Source organism: Pseudomyrmex gracilis, unplaced genomic scaffold (genome assembly GCF_002006095.1).
Source record: "Pseudomyrmex gracilis isolate BER0280 unplaced genomic scaffold, ASM200609v1 scaffold_44, whole genome shotgun sequence".
NCBI classification, from domain to species: domain Eukaryota; kingdom Metazoa; phylum Arthropoda; class Insecta; order Hymenoptera; family Formicidae; genus Pseudomyrmex; species Pseudomyrmex gracilis.
In genome coordinates this window covers 419763-441795 of record NW_018020628.1, presented here as the reverse complement: position 1 = coordinate 441795, position 22033 = coordinate 419763, and the positions used below count along the sequence as shown (strand labels likewise).

The following is a 22033-nucleotide window of genomic DNA, read 5'->3' as shown; positions in this document are numbered from 1 at the left end:
GACAATGGAGAAGATAAAAATCAAAATTTATATTAAAAAAATTTTTATATTTAAATTAATATTTTTAGTTTATTTTTAAAATAAGAAAATATTGCCAAGGTAATCATTTTCTAGAATTTTTATTTTATCTCAATTTCTTGAAATTCTGATAGCGAAATTCCGAGATTCGAATTTAGCGCATCGAGATCTCTATTTCTAGAAGAATTCTTTTTCTTCGAACTGATAAACAAATACTGTTGTATTGTACAGCTGTAATCAATGATCGTTTCTTCACTTCAATAGCTTTTTGATAATGCAAAGATACGCTTTTACGATGACGTTAATAGTAGAAACTTGAAGTAGTAAATTTTTCCACTAAAATACTCTCTCTGATTACACCCCTATACTATTCATTTAGAACGTTTTGCGAACGTTATCAGAATCAATCTTGCGTGCGTCGAGATATCGATACCGTTCGATTCTCGCGGCTAAGTCATTAATACCAAGTAGTCACTTTCTGCAGCTTAGCCCATGTGTATGATCGAGCAACGATCGTTATCTACGTACACGCGTCGAGCACGGCTCATGTCAACGAGAGAGAGGAATAAAAGTGGCATGTGAGTACTTATCACGCATCGTTGAACCGCGACTTATCCGACTGTGACGTCGAGTTGCGAAGAAACGTTATCTCGCTTATCGGCCGAGCTTCTACGCTTCCATGAACGCAACATCCGCCGTTTCGCGCGATCTTTAAAAATTATATATTGTAAATGCCACCGAACGGAAAGATTTCAAAGAAGATACATAAGAATAATAATAATGAGATTATTATTGTGACAGCAGCGTGTCGTTATTTCCGATAAGATTTTCTTATTGACAGCGCAACGACATTTCGAATTTACGACACGAAACAAAAGTGAAGAATTATTATTATAATTTATTTTACAAATAAAAATCTCGCACATTATCTCATCGTCAACGCGTATCCACTGTTTCGTTCTCACAATATCGGCATGGAAAGTAGCAAAGTCTGCTATTCCAAAACCTTTTCATTACGTGTACAAAGACCACGATTATACCGAAAGACGTTGCGCAATAGTAAACATCCATTATACGCATTACGTGGCACAATTAACGTGTGAACGTGTAATTTTTTCGAAATTGAAGCAGAGATAACAACAAGGGAAAAAAAACGGAACGTCTATCAAAAGGATGTCGTGAGAACGCGTAGCGGGAAATAAGATAGAATAGCGGATTGATGCAGCAACCTAGTTCGATCGACTTAAATATTTCCACTTTGAGATTGAGTTATTGTTGAAAAATCCTCTGCAATCGATTTGTGCGGGATTCGAGCTGATCGATGAAAGATCGTCAACATTAGAATGAATAAGGGATGGGTGAAAGCTAATTTGAAGATGCAATTCTAACGAGCATCTGCGATGTACGCGCTAGAACACAAGACGGGAGAAATATCGAGGTGAGAGAACGAAACATCGAGACTTCATCGTCTTACGCGTTACGATGCCTAATCGGTCGAACAAGACTTTCATCAATGATTAATGAAACGGTATGCGATCATCTGCGATATTCTTCGGAGATAAACGTCAATTTTTCGCACTTTCAGTTGTTTAACGGTGAACGAACATGTTGCGAGCATCGACTTCTGATCGGTGACTTTCAATCATCGTGTGACTTGTTTTTATTTTCACAGCAGTTTCAGCTGAACAGCGAAGAGAAGAGAAAATGCAATTAATTACAAAGAAAATACAAAGACGAATTTTGACGTAGATGAGATCTGCAACTTTTTTTTCGATCGAGGAAAGGCAAAGATATGAAAAATAGCACGGAATAAATTAATTCCGAAGACGTGCGCGAATCGAATCGAATCGATTGAAAATCGTACTCGATGCGCGACGATCGCAAGCGGCAATGGAGATCGCGATGAGAAAGAACTGAACGACTCCCGGAAGAGAAGATTACGGCGGACGAAGACCTACGACGGGGCGCGATGGAGAGGGGCAAATACAACGCGCGGTTTCCTTCGAAACACGACCGGCGTCACGTTCAAGACGCCAAGCATTCGTACAAGCAGCCGTGCTCTACGTCGGTTGATACTGTTCCACCTTCTCGTAGTCCAGCCGGTTAGACAGTTGTCGAGTGCCGTCGATCGGACTCGTCCCGCTGATTCGCGCGACCGTTTTTCTGTGATTGACGCGCGAGCGGATCTGCAACTCTGTCATTGCATCGTGTCTTGTTCTCTCTTTTTTGTGTCTTCATCGTAGTTGACAGAACGGTTCGAGCTTGCTAGTGGAAAACCTCGTCGTCGGAATACGTGAGTAATATCAAATGTAATTCAGCAAATTTGCGGTATTTTCGAGACTCAAATTACATCGATCGGAATAAAAAATTTTTTCGCGTACACGTACGTGTTGTTTCAAATTCTATATGCTTTCTTTAAATATTCGGAACTTAAGAGAAATGTCACATTTGTATTAAAATGTGCCATTTATATAAAAATATAAATCATATAATATAGTACTTTATATATATTATATTAAATTGCCAACAACAACACAATTCAAAATAAACAAGACTGCAAAGCGAGAAAAGTATCACGCGAGGTGCGGGCTTAAAGTTAATTACCACATCTTAATTCTCAACAAGCGCGTAAATCTACCGCGAGCACATTATATCTCATGGATAATAATTGGTTATCAAACTAAGATCGGACTACTCGATTAATTGCGCTATAACGGGGCGCAAGTCATCTATTTTTAATAATGCTGATTATATCGCGAGACTCACGCACATATTATACTAATAAATTATGTATAAGTGCGTTATCTGTTTTTTCCCCCTCAACTATTTCGACTTGTTGCAAGTCGCGAGGTTTAATTGAACAAAAACCAGAATTTATTGTGACGCCGAATTTCTGTTATCGGACGAGTGATGCGACATCGCTGTTATTTTCGCTGTTAATGACGAATAATGAGTAATTGATAAGGAATCACGAAAAGTCACTTGTTGTAGCGCCGATAACACTAGTGTCTAAGAAAACGTTTCTTTTCTAGAAAAAAAAAAAAAAAAAACAAACACTCGAGCGGTTTTATCTATTGTGAAATATGTGATAGAGTGTTTTTGTGATTCGTCACACGATAATGGTTATTAATTTCAAGAGGTTATATATAAATGTGTTTTATATGGAGCAAGACGAGCATCTCTCACATTGAACTCGAAAATACGCAAAGTATGGTCACGGTCATGTTTTTTGGAACATAAGATCGCTCACGGCAAAGGGCACTTGAAAACTTTCTCGGCAAGTTGCCGTATATAGCGCAGTCGATATGTTCACATGTTCGACGAAGATGGTAATAAAACGATAGAGAACCAGTTATATTGAACGGTGGTCACGCGAGTTTCGTGAATCACGAGAAAGAGACAGAAAGAGCGAAAATGTGACCACCACAACAATGTACGCTTTATTTTGTTTTTATCTGCTAATCACTTTGTTATCAATCGCACGCGCATTTATTACGTGATCCGTCCAAGGCCGCTCTTCGCAACTGATTCTGTTTACGGTTCTTTTGCCCACGCTCGTTTATTGATACGTTATGCGCGAAGAGTGTTCCGTGTTTCATCGATCGTTCTTTTTAAATTTTAATAATTTGACGCGTTTCTTAATCAACTCGTAATTGCAAACCAACAGTATCGCGAATAAATTGCGATTTAAGCAAAATCGCGCAAAAACGTTCTTGCTTTCACGACCGTGTGTCGCGCGCATCCGCGAAATTACACGCTCAATCAAGATTGTAGGGTACGTAGGGATACCGTAATTAAATGAACCGGCGCGCACTTCGCCGAATACATATCCGCGCGTATAGCGCCCGGTAACACGGCTAATCAAATATCTGTTACATGCGAGTTATGTGAGCAACTTTCGAGGAAGTAATATCCTCGGCGCAGTATGTGTTTGGCTTATAACCATCGCTGTATATATATATATACATTAGGATCTGTATATAATTATTGCCTTTTCGTTCCACCAGAGTAGATAAAGATCGTTTAATTTTCTGAAAATTAATTTGCATATCTCTCATGCCTCATCAACAAAAAAAAACCTGTTCGGTACTCGTAATTATGGTGATCCAGCAATTCTAATATAAAGAAGAAAATATTGAAAGAAAAGTCTACAAAAGTATGAAAAATGCAATATCTATTACATTATAAAATGTTTCTGACGGATAAAGTGGAATTAAACACACACGCATAATTTGCGCGCTAAGCGAATGTTACTTAAAAGTTTTTCTGTCCAGAGACAAAAGTTCTGCGATCTCACGATATTATTATTAAATATATAATCTTGATTTGTTTTGTATATGAGCAAAAAAGAATTTTATTTAATACATAACAAAAGAGAGCCGCAATTATTTTTGCGCCAAGCTAATAACTCGCCACTAAATCTGAAGTCTCGTAATGACGAGACGTGCTCCTCGACCTATGCGTCAACACTCGTCACAGGAAGGAAATCTATGAAACACACTTATTACAGTTACAAGGAAATGATTACGTCAGAGAAAGTATCATATGAAAAGAAACGCGATTTGATCGTTGCAGCGCGGTTTGAACGGTTGTGATTTCGTCAGACGGTCACGTGAGAACCGATTGTTCTCGGTCATGCTCTTGACTCACTTCCCTCGTTCCTGTTGGACTATTTTGTACATAAAATTCTCGTTTGCATGTATTTCATTTTGATATCATATGCATATTGTCTATATGTTTTTTTGTCATTAATAAGCGGATACTTCCGCGAATAAGCCGCGAATTCGTTACTTTCCCCACGCGCATTACGAGAGGAGAAGCTCCACAGACGCGTCGTAAAAATAATAGATTCAGTACGGTACAATGTAACAGCGGATACTGTTACATGACTTTTTTTCGCGCGCATCGCTGCACTCGGGAAGTACATTTCTATTTCCTCGGCGGAATTGATTCCGCCACCGCGAGATCTCGCCAATTTTCAGGAAAGAGTCTCGCAACTGTGAATTTACTGTGCTGAAAAAAAATATCAAAATAAAATAATTATATAAAAACTTTCTAAGTTTGTTTGTTAAAGTTTTTGTGTGTTAAAAGAGGATATTTTATAAATACATGTAGAAAGTGACACAAATATGGACAAACACATGCTTGCTCTGCTCTTACAAATTATATTATTCCGCTTGCAGAAATCTCAACACATAACAGATTAACATTTACATTATCCCAAAATTGTTTTCTGAGGGGGAAGAGGAACTCGTTTGAAATGAAAATGTCTTGCTTTAATTACGACGCCGACAAGTCGTCAATTCAAAAATTCGTCAGATATTTCCAATCGAGATATTCGTCGGTCGTTTTACAATATCTCTTGTAAAAATGTGTACGAGCGGGTATCGCGTTTTAGTATATCGCATGGTGTGTCGTGATTCGAATGGCACGCGATTGTTCTCAGTGCCAACCGAGATTTATCGTCACGGAAGCGCATCAACTGTATGAAAGCCGAGTGTCGCATACAAATGCACCGCGATTATTTCTTTCTCTCGAGCGTTATTTTTATGAGAAATAAGCGAGCACTTTATACGCCAGTTTTCTTTAATATTATAATATCGTCAAGTTTGAGAATCGTTTCTTAAATCGTTTCTTATTTTTTTTTCTTTTCTAAACTCATTGAGCGCGTTTGGAATGTAAAACGCGCGGTATCATTTTTCTCGCCTTCGCATAATTAAATCTCTATTTTCTCACGTTCGCGTAAATGGCACAAAACGCTTCAATTTACTCTTTCTCTGTTAGACACAATCAAAGAAGATCGCAAGCGGCAGGTGGCAACACACATTGGTGTGGCGCGCAGTGACAATGACTAGAAAGCAAAGATCCAGGAAAAAAAAGTCCCTCATATACGAACAAGTGTTATATCTCTGGTTATTAATTGCAACAAGATAATGTAATTATATACAGTTACATATGAGGTCGTCTCGATCTCATAGATATAATTACGTATAATTATATTTAATTATTTTTATCAGAATCAAACTTGTCCATATATGAACGACTTTTTTTTTCACGGACACGTTCTTTTCTCAATTCCGTTCTCCGGTATATACGGCATGGCAGCCGCTCAGCGAAGCAGTTAAATGACGATTATACTTTCGTGTATATATCTTGATGTTGCGTGGCTCTTCCTTTCAGGTGAGATTTCTATATTTAGGCTGCTGCGCAGCTTTGTGTCGCAAATACCGCCCGCTTTATTTGCATACAAAGCGGCTCGGGTTACATGCATCGTGTTTCGCCTTATTGAAAAAGCGGCGCAATTGTGTTTCCACCGTTTGCTATGTACGTACACCACGTATGTATGTATACACACTCTGTGTATCACTTGACTCATCCTTCGCGGCGCAAAAAAAAAAAAATCTCGCACTCTAGTCTCAAACATCTCATCGCGTTAGCGACGAACGGACGCCTAAAGTTTCTCGGATTTTCTTCGTCGCGCGAGACAATGAACGGACGCATAGTTAATAGAGCGGTTCCTTCGTGGTTCGTTTGAAAATTTCGATCGTTAAAAGAAACCGCGCGCTCATCTATCTTTATATACCGTTCACCTCCTTTAGTGGAAGATTTTCCCGGCGACGGCTCGTTTGGTAAAGATACTGCAAGATATTCCAAGCAAGCAGTCCAATTTCTACACAGAAAGAAAAATAAAAAGAAGCTGCGATTCTTTTAGTCTCTAACGGAGCGAATACTCGAAGAAGAACCGACGTGAAATGTTCGACCCTGCCGTTCGCAGCCACAAATACTCGTAGAAATTGCAATAACCCGCGACCAAATAACGATCGAGTTTCTCGCGTCTCGCAACGATAACTCATCGAATCGAAAGCTGAAAGCCCGGTCGCCTGACCAGAAACTTTTTGCATGACTGTATCGTCTGCTTATTACTTTCTATAAGTATCGCCTAAAAAAACATGTTTACAGTCTTGTTGAATGTGTAATTGTTTATTTGTACATAGCGTAAACAAATCCGATACGAATCTTTTCTTTGACTGAACAAAACGATATACGCGAACGCCGCCGACACACTTTTGGCGAACGTGCTTATGCCGCGCCACGCCAATCGCGATTTCCATAATTGCGTTTTTTTATTTCGTTTGGTGCAAATTAACGTTAGCACATGTGCGCGCGTTTGTTTCGGCGAAATTCGCATGTACGTGATCCCGCACAGCGCGTAGAGAACATTACGCACGGGAGCGCCGTGTAGTCATTGATGGCACGCACTGTACCGTTACGTCGTCACGCTGAAAAGATTAAACCAGCGGAACCGCGGCTGCGTAACGTATGTATGTACAATCGGGAAAAGCCGCCCGCGTCCTTTTGCGCGCTCCGAACAGTTTGACATACGACCGCGTTAAACGCAAACCGCAGAAATTCATCACGGCGCGTGAGTAACAATTCGCATATCTCTTTTTTGCTTCTTCTCGTCACGTGTTTTTTCTTCGCGCGAGTCTTTCTCCGCGAGCTACGTCGACCGAGCGATTTATCGGCGAGGCATGAATAAGACGATCATGAAAGCGGAAATACGAATACTTAATTGTTGAAATGTACTTAACGCGCGTTCTCTCTCTCTCTCTCTCTCTCTCTCTCTCTCTCTTTTCTTTTTCTCTCTTTCTCGCTGTTTTAACTTCTCATCGAACTTCTTATTATTTATAAATTCGAATCCGTAATATCTGTCGATCGTATCAAGAGTGGTCGCAAGATAAAAATACGCAACGCAAAACTCGCCGAACTGGATTTTGACGATCGATGAAATGTCCTCGTTACAGATATCGCGATCGCAAGTCTGAAACACAACCAACAACTTCTACTAGAAAAAAAAAAGAATCGGACAAAAAGGAAGTAATCGCTACACGTAAAGAACGCGCGATATAAAAATGGAAAGTTATCCCCGTTCTTTGCTTTCGCGAGTAATCATTCCATCGACGACAGATGCAAGCCGACACATTGTTTTCCCAATGTGTCTTCCCGGAGACACGATAATTATACCGCCGATGGTCGCCTGAACGCCGTAATAAAGGACTGTTACGCTTTTCCACTCGCGGACTCACCGTTCCACGTTAAATTGCGACAATGTAGAAACGACTTCTTGCCCGAGCAACACTCTTGTCAACTGCAGCACCAATTCTTCGAAAACCGTCATCTTTATTGTCGGAAATTCAATTTTTTATTTCACACAGATCTCCCATTTATCCACCTATACAGATCTCCCATTTATCCACCTAGATTCGAGAGAGACATATAATACAGTTGTGTTATTATTATATAAGTTGAAGAGGAAAGTGTGACTTTCCTCTTTAACAATCGATAAAAGTTCTCCGCACGAACGGGTCATAAGAAGCCGTTACAGTTGTGGCTTAGGCATCACGTTTGGTTAGTTTCGTTCTGCCAAGTATTGTCCAAGGCAAGAGGACGTTACTTTGCAGCTGAACCCTTAAGCCGATTTCACGACGGGTTTCTTCGCTCTGATACATCTGGTCGGCACGTGATCGAGGATACTGGCGATTGGTTATTGCAATCCGAGCAATTGATACCTTCGAAGGTATCGAACCGTGAGATCGAAACGCGCTCGCATCACGGTCTTTTTCGCAGTGAAATGTTTTCGTGGACGCGATCCTCGAACGCGATGACTATCCTTTCGACGATCGCCAAAGACAATGCCTTCGTAGAAATTGCAGTAAAATGTCCGCAGCTGAGGGTATCGATCTGTGAAATAGATGGATGAAGAAACACGTCGCACAAATGAGCATCGCTCGAAACACAACTGTGACTGATCATAATAATAAACGAGAAGCAACACTGAACCAAATAAATTTTACTTGTTTTTTTGTTTTTTTTTTAAATATTGTTTCATTATTTCTTATTCTTTGAGAAAAACAAGGAAGGCGCTCATGCCATCAGACATGAGTGTCTAAGATTACTGGATTTACTGGATTATTTATACGTGAATCTTTAGAGATACACGCACACACAAATGTTTAAACACAAGAGGTGGAATTTCCACAAAAGTCAACTTTTGCGTGTAAACCGTTGTTGCGTGCGTGTGTGTGTTTGTGTGTTTACGTTACGTACAAGCTGGTAATTTAACAGGATAATTCCACGGTAATCATTATAATTACATGTGCGGACTGCCGCACGTGCAAACAATTAATAAAAGCTCCTTTGACACTATTCCCGCCATTTTATTTACGCAGTGGATATAATTATGCGCGCGTATAATTAACGCGTATAAATTTTGCACGTTTCAAAAGAGAATTAAGAAAAGGAATGCACGATCACGATCTTAATTATCGTTGAAATGTGAAGTTTTTATCCCGACTTTTCGATCGTTTACTCTTGCAATTAATGCTCGGTCTAATCGATCACTCAGCCGATCGCTCATCGCCGATCATTTACGATTCTCATTAATGCTAAGAATTGCAATAGAAACGCGGTTTAACGTACAATGTTTTATGTTTAATTAAGGCGCATTCTTGTCAGTCACGCTACGAGAGACTACAATCTACATACCTAGTGAAATTAAGCGCGTCGAAAATTAGTAAGACGGGGCTACGAAGCATCGCGAGAGAAATCCTTTCGCCGATATGCACGAACGAACATCGAGTAAAAACGGTTCCTTGCAGCGAGATACGTGAGCACATCATATCTGAAAATACGTGTTTCGACTTATCACATTGTCACACGAAACGTCGCATAAGCAATTTGTCTTGACTCGAAACTACAACATTTTGCGAAAACAGACATATCTCAAGGTCGGTTTACTTTGTATATATTTGCCATTTGCAGTAGTCGCGTGCGTATCCAATTTGGAACAACAAAATGTCGTTTCGAAGCCACAGCTAGTCTCCGATCTTTTGCATGGCTTCTCTCTCTCACTCTCTCAATTGGGTAGGACTTCCATAATTAAAGTCAACATGAATGTTGTTGTTGTTGTTAAAAACAAAGTGAGATTCATTTATAAAGCAAACCTCGAATTCCTCAGATAAGATACGCGCGCGCAGTAAAAACACGTTGTAATTCTATTTATTTCAGACGAGATTTGTACGCGCGCGGTATACTTTCTATTAATATAAAAGTATCTACGCATATATATCGCATTTTTCATCGCAAACATATCGAGATAAGATATTTTCTCATTAGTGTCTTTTATACGATTACATACCGCTAAAGATATTTTATCATAAAGCTCAACGTGAATAAACATTAATGCATACGCAATAAAATTGAACGTTCTTAGTAATCTTTATCTATGTTAAAAAAATGATTTTTGTGGCACTTTTTCAATAAAATTCTCCTCTGTCACAATTAATGTTTCAATAACGAAAACAATTACGCGAAGAAAGGATCAAATTGAACAGAGTATATTTTTCTTAGGTAGCGCAGACCTATTTTTCTGAGACGAAGTGCGCCGGTCTCTGTGAGCCTAATACTATTAAGTAGTTAACAGTATCAAGGTGGAAAAAAGAGCTTCCAGTAGTATATTGCTCTTCGAACTAACAACACTTCTCGATACGTCTTCTATTCATCAAGGTTCTATTCATCAATATTTTTGTCAAATCTTCGAGAGAGAAAGAAACAAATTGAGATAATAATATTTTTTAACATTATATATGTTTTAGAAATTGTCGACGTTCGCGAAGAAAATAAAAATTGAATTGACGTAGTCAAACGTTAGACGTTTACAATTTTTTTTTCTTAGTCTCAGTAACAAAATTATTTTCTGTCCGACACGATTGTTTGTTTAACAGAACTGTGTTTAACAATTTGCTGTACAGAAATGACCGGAGGTGGGACCAACATGGCGTATCACGGCCTCAGTCAACACGTCAATTTTGACGTGATACCGGATCCCGGGGAGCGTTTTCGACTGGAAGAAATGATCGGCGAGGGTACGTACGGCGAAGTGTACGCCGCTTACGACAAAGAGACCGGCAACAAGGTGGCCATCAAGATACTGGAAAACGTCGCTGATAATATCGAGGAGATTGAGGAGGAATATCTGGTGCTGAGAGATCTGAGTCTGCATCCGAATATTCCTATTTTTCACGGTTTGTTTCTGAAGCGCGCCAAACCTGGTCAGGAGGAGGATCAATTGTGGTTCGTGATGGAGGTATCGTTATTAAAACTTTCACAAAAGAATCCATGTGATGACTTTTTCGATAGAAGAGAAACTACAAAAACTCGAAAACAAATCAGTTAATTAAAACACTTTCTAATATAAATGTTTGAAAAGCTACAAAGTTTTCCTCCGCGGCTCTTCTTCTTTGCAAATCATATTATTTTCGGGAGAAGGAACGGAATCGAGGTGTGTAAAATGTTAATTGTTTCGGTTCCAGTTGTGCACCGGAGGTTCCGTGACCGATCTGGTTCAAGGTCTCAAAAAACGCGGCAGTCGCCTAACGGACGACCAAATAGCTTACATCTTAAAGGAGACCGTCGAAGCGCTGATCTTTTTGCACAGTAATCATTGCATGCATCGTGACGTGAAAGGTCACAACATTCTGCTCACTGAGGAAGCGCGCGTCAAATTGGTCGATTTTGGCGTGTCTTCGCATCTGGCCGAGACGCTTGCCAGGAAAAACACATCTGTCGGAACGCCATATTGGATGGCACCAGAAGTAAGTTTACGTTGAACGGTTCGTTTACTTTTTAGAAGCGAAACTTGTACAACAACAAGTAATCAAAACGAGTACAAAAGCGAACGATGCGAAAAATTTTGCGATTTTTGCAAATTGCAAATGTAAATAAATCGCGCCCCTCGATCAATCTGAATTTCACCGTAGGTGATAGCTTGCGAGCAACAATTGGACTCCTCGTACGATTCGCGCTGCGACGTTTGGTCGATCGGTATCACCGCTATCGAATTAGCAGAGGGCGATCCGCCCCTGTCGGATCTGCATCCTATGCGGGCGCTCTTTCAAATCCCGAGAAACCCTCCGCCGTCCCTGAAAAATCCAGACATACATACGCCGGAGTTGTTGGACTTTATAGCCGAATGCCTGGTGAAGGATCTCGAGCATCGGCCGTTTGCAAGCGAATTGAAGGAACATCCACTGTTGATGAACGTGGAGCCGATCGTCGGGAAGATCAGGGATCAACTACGCCAAGAGATTTGTAGGCAGAGAGCGGAGGGTCGTGTACACCGGCAACCGGAGATAACGACGAAGCACGGCAAATTGAAGACTGACCGCAAAACTAGACCGGAGAAGATGTACATGGACGATCTGGCGGCTCTCGACATGCTATCGGAAGAGGCTATTGTCGATCAATTGCAGCATCGATACGAGCAGGCGCAGATATACACGTACATCGGAGATATATTAGTTGCCGTTAATCCCTTTACCAATCTTGGTTTATACACTGGTATTGTAAGTATCTCCGCGTTTATATACAAACGATCAGAACTAAATAATTAATATGTCGCAATGATATTTACGCTTTGTTTTTAGGAACAAAAACGATATAAAGGTCAGGCGAGATCGGACAATCCTCCGCATATATTCGCAGTTGCCGACGCGGCGTATCAAGCGCTTCTTCATCAACGTCAAAACCAAGCGATAGTAATTAGCGGTGAATCGGGCGCCGGGAAAACGGAGAGCGCGAATCTGCTTTTAAAACAGCTCGTGTATCTGAGCAAAGCGCCGAATCGCAATCTCGAGGAGAGAATACTTCAGATAAATCCTATAATGGAGGCTTTCGGCAACGCCACAACCGGTATCAATGCAAATTCGTCCAGATTCGGAAAATATCTGGACCTGACGATGACGAAGGGCGGAAAAGTGACCGGCGCGCGAATCTCGGTATACCTGTTGGAACAGTCTCGAGTGATAGCTCAGGCTGAGTAAGTTTTCGAAATGAAGTCTTGTACACACGTAAATTATGTTCTGCAGCTCTCGTGCAACGAATCGATCGTCGGAGAAAAATAACACGTGTAATATTTTGTCAGAGGTGAGCGGAACTTCCACATCTTCTATTACATGTACGACGGCTTGGAAGCGGACAATCGTCTCTCGGAATTTTATCTCGATCCCGAGCTTCGAAGATGTCATCGATATCTCACGCATTACAGTCACACGTCGCAGACGCACATCGACAAGTTCCAGCAGCTCAAGATGGGGTTCAAGGTGCTCGGATTTCAAGACAGCGAGGTAGACACGGTGTATCGAGTTTTAGCCGCTATACTCCATCTGGGCGACATTGAATTTGCCGAAGTGGCTACGGAAGACAACACCGACAATAAGAGCAGATTAGTCGACACTATTCCGTTGCATAGAGGTAAAAAAAAAAAAAAAATAAGAATCCTCTTGTCTAAAATATCGTTTTGATTGCAAATATATTGCGATAATTAACCGTAGAGAAAAACGTGCCGCAATAAAATTGCACACTTCACTTTCAGTCTCGAAACTACTCGGCGTCGAGCAAAACGATCTCTTGGAAGCTCTGACATCAAACTCGGTAATGACCAGAGGCGAGACAATTACTCGAAACAATACGGTGGCCGAGGCCCGTGCGGCTCGCGACGCTATGGCCAAGGGTCTCTACGGCCGGCTGTTCGATTGGATGGTCAACCAGATCAATTGTTTGCTGTGTTTCAATCGCTCGCCAAATTATGAGCCGCTGGCGATCGGACTGCTCGACATCTTCGGCTTCGAGAACTTTCCCAGAAACTCGTTCGAGCAACTCTGCATCAACATAGCCAACGAGCAGATACAGTACTACTTCAACCAGCACATCTTCACGTGGGAGCAACAGGAGTACATGGCCGAGGGAATACCGGTGGACCTCGTCGAGTTTTCCGACAACAGGCCGGTTCTCGACATGCTGCTCAGCAAGCCCATGGGACTGCTCGCGCTTCTCGACGAGGAGAGTCGATTTCCCAGAGCGACCAATCGATCCCTGATTGGTGAATATTTTAGATGCGTTATTTCGTAAAACGCGCCAATTTACGCGCTTCGCGATGTCTCTGTAACTCTGATATTTTGCTTTCTCTTCCAAATAGAAAATGTCTCAAGAGATATTTCAAAGCTCTAATTTTTTTCTTTTTAATTCTCTCAATAACGGAATCTTGACGAATTGTGTTTTTTCACCTTTGCTTTGCAATTTCACTCGCAGAAAAGTTCCACAACAACATCAAATCAAAGTTCTACGTACGGCCGAAATCGGACGCGGTCTGTTTCGCGATTCATCATTTCGCCGGTCGCGTTGTCTATCAAGCCGAGGGATTCCTCGAGAAAAACAGGAACTTCCTACCGCCCGAAGTCATTCAACTGGTACGACAATCGCAGTACGACATGGTTCGTTTCCTGTTCCAATGTCCGATCACGAAAACCGGTAATCTGTACTCGGCGCTACAGGAGAACGATTCGAGAAGATTACAATCGAATCAAGACACAAAGGTATTGCGCGCTTACACCCTGCGTGTATTTTTCACAATTTTGTTTTACAAGAAACAGAATTTCACAACGCGCATTGTTACATTAATGTTTCGTGCATAGGAACGTTATTCTAGTCGAGGCTTGGCATCGCAATCCAGAGCTCAACAGACAGTCGCGACGTACTTCCGTTATTCCCTGATGGATCTGTTGCAAAAAATGGTGTCTGGTTCGCCTCAGTTCGTTCGGTGCATAAAACCAAACGATTCGAGGAGTCCGCGATTCTTCGACAAAGAGAAGGTTATCAAGCAATTGAGATATACCGGTGTTCTCGAAACGATACGTATAAGACAAAACGGATTTTCCCATAGAATACCATTCAACGAATTTCTCAAAAGGTACTTCGGAGTTGCGTAAATAATTGCGAACAAAATACTTGGATGGTATCTTTTGTACGCAATTTTTATATCAACTTTGTCTGTAAAAACAATTTTTTTAGATATTGCTTCCTTGCTTTCGGGTACGACGAGCGCGTGGTTGCCACTCGAGACAACTGTCGGCTTCTCTTGGTACGTTTAAAGATGGACGGATGGGCATTAGGCAAGACGAAGGTCTTCCTCAAGTACTACCACGTAGAATTCCTCTCGAAATTGTACGAGGACCAGTTGAAAAAGATCGTTATGGTTCAAGCGTGCGTTCGACGATGGCTCGCGAAGATGCGATTCAGAAAACAAAAATGGCAGTTCGCGGTATCCGTGGTCACATTGCAGCGCCATATCCGAGGATGGTTAGCTCGGAAAAATACGGAAACGATGTTGGCCCAAAAACGCGCGCAAGAAAAAACTACGACGACCGATTTGCCACTACCGCGTGAGTTAAATTCTCTCGTAAATTTCTCGAACAACTCGCGACACGATTGTTTATCTTTGTTTTACATTATTTGTTTTTGTTGTAGAAGAAACGACTCGCAAGTTACAGGAACACGCGGATGTAAATAATCGCGAAAAACAGCGTCGACCGCGTAAAAACTTGGAAAAGAATGTCGCCGCGACCGTCATACAAAGTCGTAAGTACAATAAAAATCTGCAATCTGTCGCTCGCGTGTAATTTCAATAACAATCGCGTATACACGCAACTGTGTATATATATAATTGCGTGCAATTAAATTTTTTAATTGCACAGACTTCCGAGGTTACACCATTCGCAAACGATTCGGATACGAACTGGAGGAGCGTTTCAAGAGAATTCTGAACAATTACGACAACATACACGACGGTCTCAAGGCATTGTTACGCGAGGGACTGAAGCACGAGGACGCGGCCTTTATCGTTCAAAGATGGTATAAAAAAGAGGAAAAAGCAGTCCGCAAGAAACCGCCTCCGAGAGATCCTGTACATCCCAAATTGCGGCAAGCGGATCTAATCCAGTTTTCTCAAAATGTAATCAAGAACTTCAGAATCCTGATTCTGAATCAAGCAGAAATTTTATCGTGTTTAAAACTCGAACTTAATTACAATCTCTTCTTTTTCCTTGATATTATACAAAATTGTATTAAACGTTCATTTCTTATCAAGCGCAAGTTGATTCAATTGAATTATTATTATCAAATTAGTTGCGACTGTACTTTTCTGTCGCGATAGGTTCACATGAAGAACCAGGAAGTGCACAAGATTCTGCGTCGTAATAAGCCCGGAATAAGACTGAACGATATCGAGGATCCGCCACCCGATTACGTTCGTCCGGAAGGATTCAACATGGTGCAGCCGGTGCTGCAGTATCGCAGCGGCAAGCAACTGGAAGAGGACGACAGCGTCAAGTATTACCGGGATCTCAAGGAAGAGATGAGCAGGTACAGATATATATATAAATCGAGAAAAAAAAATATCGTTCGTGTTGCGCTTCGATTCACGTGTTTCGCAAAACGAAACTGGAAATTTAAATTACAATTTTCAAATGCTTCTGGCACTCGCATCGCAAGTGGTTCGGAATTCGAAGAAGACGAAGTTGGCTGGGACTCACCGTTGACACGGCGAGAAAATGACCTTCATCCATCATCGTCGAGGTATATCCGGCCCGATCTCTGTATCTTTGTATCAATTTGCTTTAATGCTAGTATTCATCATCATTTTATGTATCGCAGAGAAAACAAGGAGGATACCGGAAAAATACACTCCGAGCTATAAATTGTAGATTTGCCGGATATATTTGTTTGACCGCTTTAATCTGTTTTTTTGTCAATTCTTCTCGCCTTTTTTTATTTGCGTTTATTTTCGAATATATTCTCACAGCCGTCAAATATTGTATACGATCGATGTGTATGTGCACGCTGTGTTGTAAACTTCACTTTTCCATCAACGTAACGAGATAATTTGTTCGCATGTATGTAGGAATCGGAGCGGTCACATTCTGGAAGTGAGTGCCGAGAGGAGGGATCGTGTGGCCCACAGCGATTTTACCGTAGCGCCGGAACAACATTTGTCAGACATTTGGCACAAGGCTCTGAAACAACCGTCCGACTCGCAACAAAACGAAGACTCGAAGAAAAATATGAGGTAAGTATCGTGCCATATATAAACGTAAATGAATGGCGCGAAACTGTAATACGTACCAACCAATACTACTTAGCGTCAAATTATATTCGAACAAACGTGTATGCCGAGGACTAATTTCGCATTTGTGTGTGTGTTATTTCGCATTGCCAGAGGCATAATGGCAAATTTCCAGGTAAAGTCATAAATATATACGTCGCTGCCAGATACAGTTTCGATTCATGTTATTCCTCGCGTAGAAATTTACGCATTATTTAATATCAAAGTGCTTATTACATTTAGACTAGGCAATAATAATAATAAAAAAAAAAAAAATAAAAAAAAACACAATTCGTGCATCATACATCTTAATTTTCATTTGTATATTTTTTGTCTGCGTGCGAAGCTCGAAGTCACGATGTAGTGAGGTTTTTATTCGCTGTTATTTACAAAATTCATTAAAGTTCTTCTCAGAGAACAAATTTGAGAAAAAAAACCGACATGTTTTTTCAGTACAAGGATTAATGACGTGTATAGCAACGACCTGCAATCACGCGCCGCAGTACAACGTGCCACCGGTACTCCGCATATCCACGATCCATCTGGCTTACGATTCGCAATCGACGATCGACACAACGTCGTAAACGAACGGCAGAGCGCCGTTAATGGGCAGAATCTCGTTAACGGTCATCAGAATTCCGTCAATGAGCACTCGGTCAATGGTTACAGCAACCATCAAATCTTCTACAACGTAAATAATGACGTAGCAAAGAATCAAATGAAGATTGTGAACACCGATCAGTCCGAATTAACTAACGGTTCGACGCATAACAAACCCGAAAGATTGTCGGATCGATCGAATTATAAACACAATGATTACCGAATGAAGAATTGTCAAAATAACGTGAACCACAAAAACGGTATCAATCGATTAGCAAACGGAAAATCGCCGGATCAGGAAGAACTCCGAAAGGACACGTACAATATAGCGGCTAACCTCAGGCAGCTTCTAAGGCCGACAGTGATCGAAAAGCGTCAGGAGAACGCCAAGGTCGAGCGCGACGCGGAGGATATTAACGGTCCTTACAATTTCAGGCAGCTGCTAAGACCGACCGGATATCTCCCGACGGAGTCCCTGAGGAAGAGAAAAGGCGGAATCGTTTCTAACGGAGTGCCACTGCCAAAGGACAAAGTTCCAGAGAAACACGTTAAGAGAAGAGCGCCGTTGGCACCGACCCAAAGCAAACTAGCCAATGGAAAAAAGTGATGTGTCACATACTTAGTATTATTCGGTAGAAATATTTCCTCAATATTTTTTTGACCTCACAAAAAGAATGAGATTTTACTTCGATACGTAATGTTCATAACGTGGGTTATTGTTGTAAAGTATTGACAAGTTATTTGTTAATTTGTTTTGCAATATGTCACTGAGAAAAAAGATTACGATGCCAGATAAAAAAATATATATATTTAATATATTATTATTTAATATATTTAATTCGCAGTCAATTGTTACTTGAAGTTGCTTTTACTTCAAGCCTATCAGAATTAATTAATAGAGTGTGATATTTCTTTAAATTTGGATTAACAAATATTTGGTTGATAATTTTCGATCGCCACGTGTAACTGGATTAAATAACATTTTCTTGATCTTTTTTCTCGGTGCATATATGTAAGATAAATTTTCTATTATTACATGGCCATTAACTGAAAAAGAAATAATTGTTGAGAGTTTTATGCTGTTATATAAATAATTGTTTACAAATGTGATACAGTATATATGCGTAATGCAGATAAAATCGTATTTTCAGATTTTACATGTTACAGAATGAAATATTTCGGCGATGGGAGATTGATTTCATCAAAAATATTGACTCTTCGTTCTGCATTATATCCTTATATGAAATAATCACCACAGTTTTATCGTGTTACATCGCCGCGCGCACGCGCGCGTCAACTTTTACCCTGTTATTTATTATAAAAATACGCGAAAGTAGAGCGCGTCTAGAACTAGTCATGATTAGCTTTATTAAAATCATAAGCGTCTATATCCTTAAAAACAAATAAATTAAAAAAATTGATGAAAACCTATTTTATTAGTAAACACTTTCGCGTTTGTGGAATATGTAATTCGTTACAATTGTGAACTTCAGTGGAATGTCAAGTTCACATTAGTTGTTCTGTTTGATAATAAAGAAATCGATTTTTGAAATAATCTACTTATACCCAAAGTAAAGATTATATCAGTGATAATTCGTTTACTTATTTTCCCCTTTTTTTTCCTTTTGTGTATCCGTACATTATATATGTATATATATGTATATATCCTCTTGTACAAAATTTATCTTAACAAGGTACACATTTTAGACATTTTTCGATCAATTGTTATTTTGTCGGTGAGTTTTTTATTTGTTTTTTTTAATCTATCTGTTAAGCTGTTGCAATCCATTTCTTTTGATACAAAGATCTATAAGTAAGATTTTATTCGAACGTTAAATATTAAACATCATGGCACTTTACGTGCGCATACACACATTATCGTGCATTATCATCATAAGATTTTATATATTTATTCTTCTCGTTTGTTTCTCGCTGAAAAGTATCCCGCACACACAACTCTCTCTCTCTTTCTCTCGCAACTTTTCACATTTACTGGCGGCCGTCAACGCCGACGTCGGCGGAGAGCGTTGCGCAAGATACCACGAGATGGCCAGGAGCTTCGGCGACTCGACGCCCGGCGCCCCGGCGTCCGGCGCCGGCGGCGGTAGTTGCGTCGGCGTCGCCGTCGTCGTCGCGCGACGTCGCCCTCGTCACAGCCGGTTCGGGCACGCGGCTCGACCATTGGTTGGTGCCATAGGGAGAAGGGCATCCGGTGGCCATCAGCGGCGCAAGCGGGGGCGAGGGTGGCAGTCGTGCCGGGCACGCGGGCGGAGGTTGGGGGGGTGCAACGAACCCTCTCGCCTCGGCTCGAGTCTACGGAGCACGGAGTTGTGCTCGAATCATGGCGACACCCGACCCCGTAGACCCAGCCACCCTAGAGATTAAGACCCGTAGCATAGAACAGACACTACTCCCACTAGTGAAACAGGTAAGACGTGTTTTCCGCGTGAAAATGCAGCGATCCGAGTTTTCATTCGCACCGGCAGCGCGCCGTCTCTTTCCCTTCTGTCTCTGTCTGTCTGTATCCCTCTTTCTCATTCTTTCTCTTTCTCTCTCTCTTTTACTCGCTGATCATCCCTCTTTCCTCCACCGCACATCTCTCTCTCTCTCTGTCTCTCTCTCTCTATATATATATATATACGCACACACACATATATATTTTTCTCTCTTTCTCTCGCTCGTACATTCGCTTTGTACATACACCCGGCACACACGTTGCATCTCGCGTTTGTTCTCTAACAGGTTCGAAATAATTTCTCAACTCTTGGAATTACTCTCGCGTGCTTATCTCTCGCAACTCCAATCACGCGTGCGAACGTGTTTCGATGCGCGTGTAGATCGAGCGAACGAGCACGAGACGATGCGCGCGTGTATGTGCGACGTCGAAACGCACGGCGTCGCGACGAGGAGCGACAAGAGACGTTGAAGCGAGATGGGAGAACTGAGTGCGCGTGCACCGTACCGGCGAGAGAAAGAGAGAGAGAGAGAGAGACGGCGTATCACCAAGATGAAAAAGCGAGATCGAGAGAACTCCGAGACGGTGACACGGCGGCATTTTACAATTCGCTCTTACGCCAACTCCAAAACTAGAAATAGCGCAATTCCCACGCTTTTGCTCCGACCGCGTGCTCAACGTGGTATTTTCGCGGATCATCCTGTATTTCCGAGCGCACATGCCGTTTTCTCACGACGAGACATCTACTTCAATCCCAGCAAAGCTATCTTGAGAATGTTATTTCGCCAAATTTGACATTTTTGACGTGCTTAAATATCTGATACGTTGCGGCTTGTCGCGAGATATAAGCGTCACGAAGAGCGAATATTTTCGACCCCCACCGTCTTTGTAGCTCTCCTTCTTTCTTTCTCCCTCCTCAACCCTTCTCGTCTTGCACATTCCGCACTTCTCTTTTTCTTCCGCGTTGCTCACTTCAGCACTTATGACACGCTCACGCTTGTTGGCGCCGACACACACCGGCATTTTCGTGGAATTACGTCGAATTTACGCTGCACCCTCGTTGCATAATCACCGGCACGTGCGCGATGCACGCGCGTGAGCCGCATACATGGATCGGTCACGGGTCAAAGGCCTCCGAACGACTGCTCCGCACGGTTTCCGCGGCATGATCGGGGAAATTTATGTGAAAAGAATGCACAACATGCGAAGTTAAAGCTCGAAAGTTCCTTGCCTCGTTTTTTTTNTNTTTTNTTTTTTTTTTTTTTTTTTTNTNTTATTNTTTAAACACATTTCCAGTGTCGTGAAGAAAACCACCAAATCTATCTCGTACTCGTAATATTATTTATGAAGAGATTTTCGCATTAATTTCGGGAATTCTCTCGGAATTTATTAACATCGCTGGAATAAATGCGATATATCTTTCGAACGGAGGCGTCTATGAATGCACAATGCACTGCCGCATGCAGTAGATTGCACTTACATATACTGTGTCACATATAATGTGTCTATATATATGTATATTACATGTATATATATATATATATATATATATATATATATATATATATATATATATATGCACGTTAACATACACGAATAATCGACACAAACGTTGAAATTATGAATATGTAATTAAATGACGTTTCACTTCTCACACTATATATTGGAACACGTTTCATTATCCGATACGTGGCATTCATTACAGTAAATTATCATTAAACTGCTAAAATTAACTCACTTATTAAATGTCAGATTCAAATTTTGCTACAAGTATGATATGTTATAAATTATATCGATTATATATAAAAAAAAATTAAGAGTGATACAAAATGTGCCAGATAGTGTGTGATAAAAGAAAAAATATAAATTTCTTGAAAAAAAAAAGTTTGCGATGTGGAAGACTACGAGATACTTCTGATAACTAATGTATCCTTCCAATATTGATGAGACTTCTAGAAATAGGG

General features: G+C 41.0%; 2 protein-coding genes across 10 annotated transcripts in view; both read left to right on the top strand.

Annotated features, from left to right (window-relative positions):
- Positions 1–502: 502 nt before the first annotated feature.
- On the top strand, positions 503–19188 carry LOC109853128 (myosin-IIIb-like). Of its 7 annotated transcripts, none has more exons than XM_020424937.1 (17): positions 503–596; positions 1691–2311; positions 10830–11164; positions 11391–11672; positions 11838–12422; positions 12504–12895; positions 13001–13329; positions 13451–13957; positions 14167–14450; positions 14550–14824; positions 14926–15296; positions 15382–15492; positions 15609–15865; positions 16067–16275; positions 16405–16488; positions 16814–16978; positions 17468–19188. In XM_020424937.1, exons 3-17 carry the CDS (start codon positions 10832–10834, stop codon positions 18219–18221), a joined length of 4938 nt encoding a protein of 1645 aa, XP_020280526.1. In that variant the 5' UTR covers positions 503–596; positions 1691–2311; positions 10830–10831; the 3' UTR covers positions 18222–19188. The 7 variants fall into 7 exon arrangements, with proteins under 7 accessions (XP_020280526.1, XP_020280528.1, XP_020280532.1 ...); XM_020424943.1 differs by lacking the exon at positions 503–596 and adding an exon at positions 17129–17150 and having other exon boundaries at positions 622–2311; positions 17468–17574; XM_020424938.1 differs by lacking the exon at positions 503–596 and adding an exon at positions 10429–10584 and having other exon boundaries at positions 625–2311.
- Positions 19189–19908: 720 nt separating this feature from the next.
- The window catches only part of LOC109853153 (alpha-catulin), a 40755-nt gene continuing 38630 nt past the window's right edge, over positions 19909–22033 (top strand). For 2 of the 3 annotated variants that reach the window (XR_002250087.1, XM_020424980.1), the window contains exon 1: positions 19909–20042. Coding sequence is in view for 1 of the 3 variants with exons in the window: in XM_020424980.1 (XP_020280569.1) it covers positions 19956–20042 (87 nt within the window). In the remaining 2 variants the exon portion in view is untranslated. The remainder of the gene's footprint in view (positions 20043–22033) is intronic. The other variant, XR_002250089.1, reaches the window with a different exon arrangement.

Bases quoted from the DNA above. Each gene is read 5' to 3' on its own strand.
- LOC109853128 (XM_020424937.1), top strand. From the start codon at position 10,832: ATGACCGGAGGTGGGACCAACATGGCGTATCACGGCCTCAGTCAACAC. The intron at 11,165-11,390 runs GTATCGTTATTA...TTTCGGTTCCAG, and splicing joins AATTGTGGTTCGTGATGGAG to TTGTGCACCGGAGGTTCCGT. The intron at 12,896-13,000 runs GTAAGTTTTCGA...ATATTTTGTCAG, and splicing joins CGAGTGATAGCTCAGGCTGA to AGGTGAGCGGAACTTCCACA.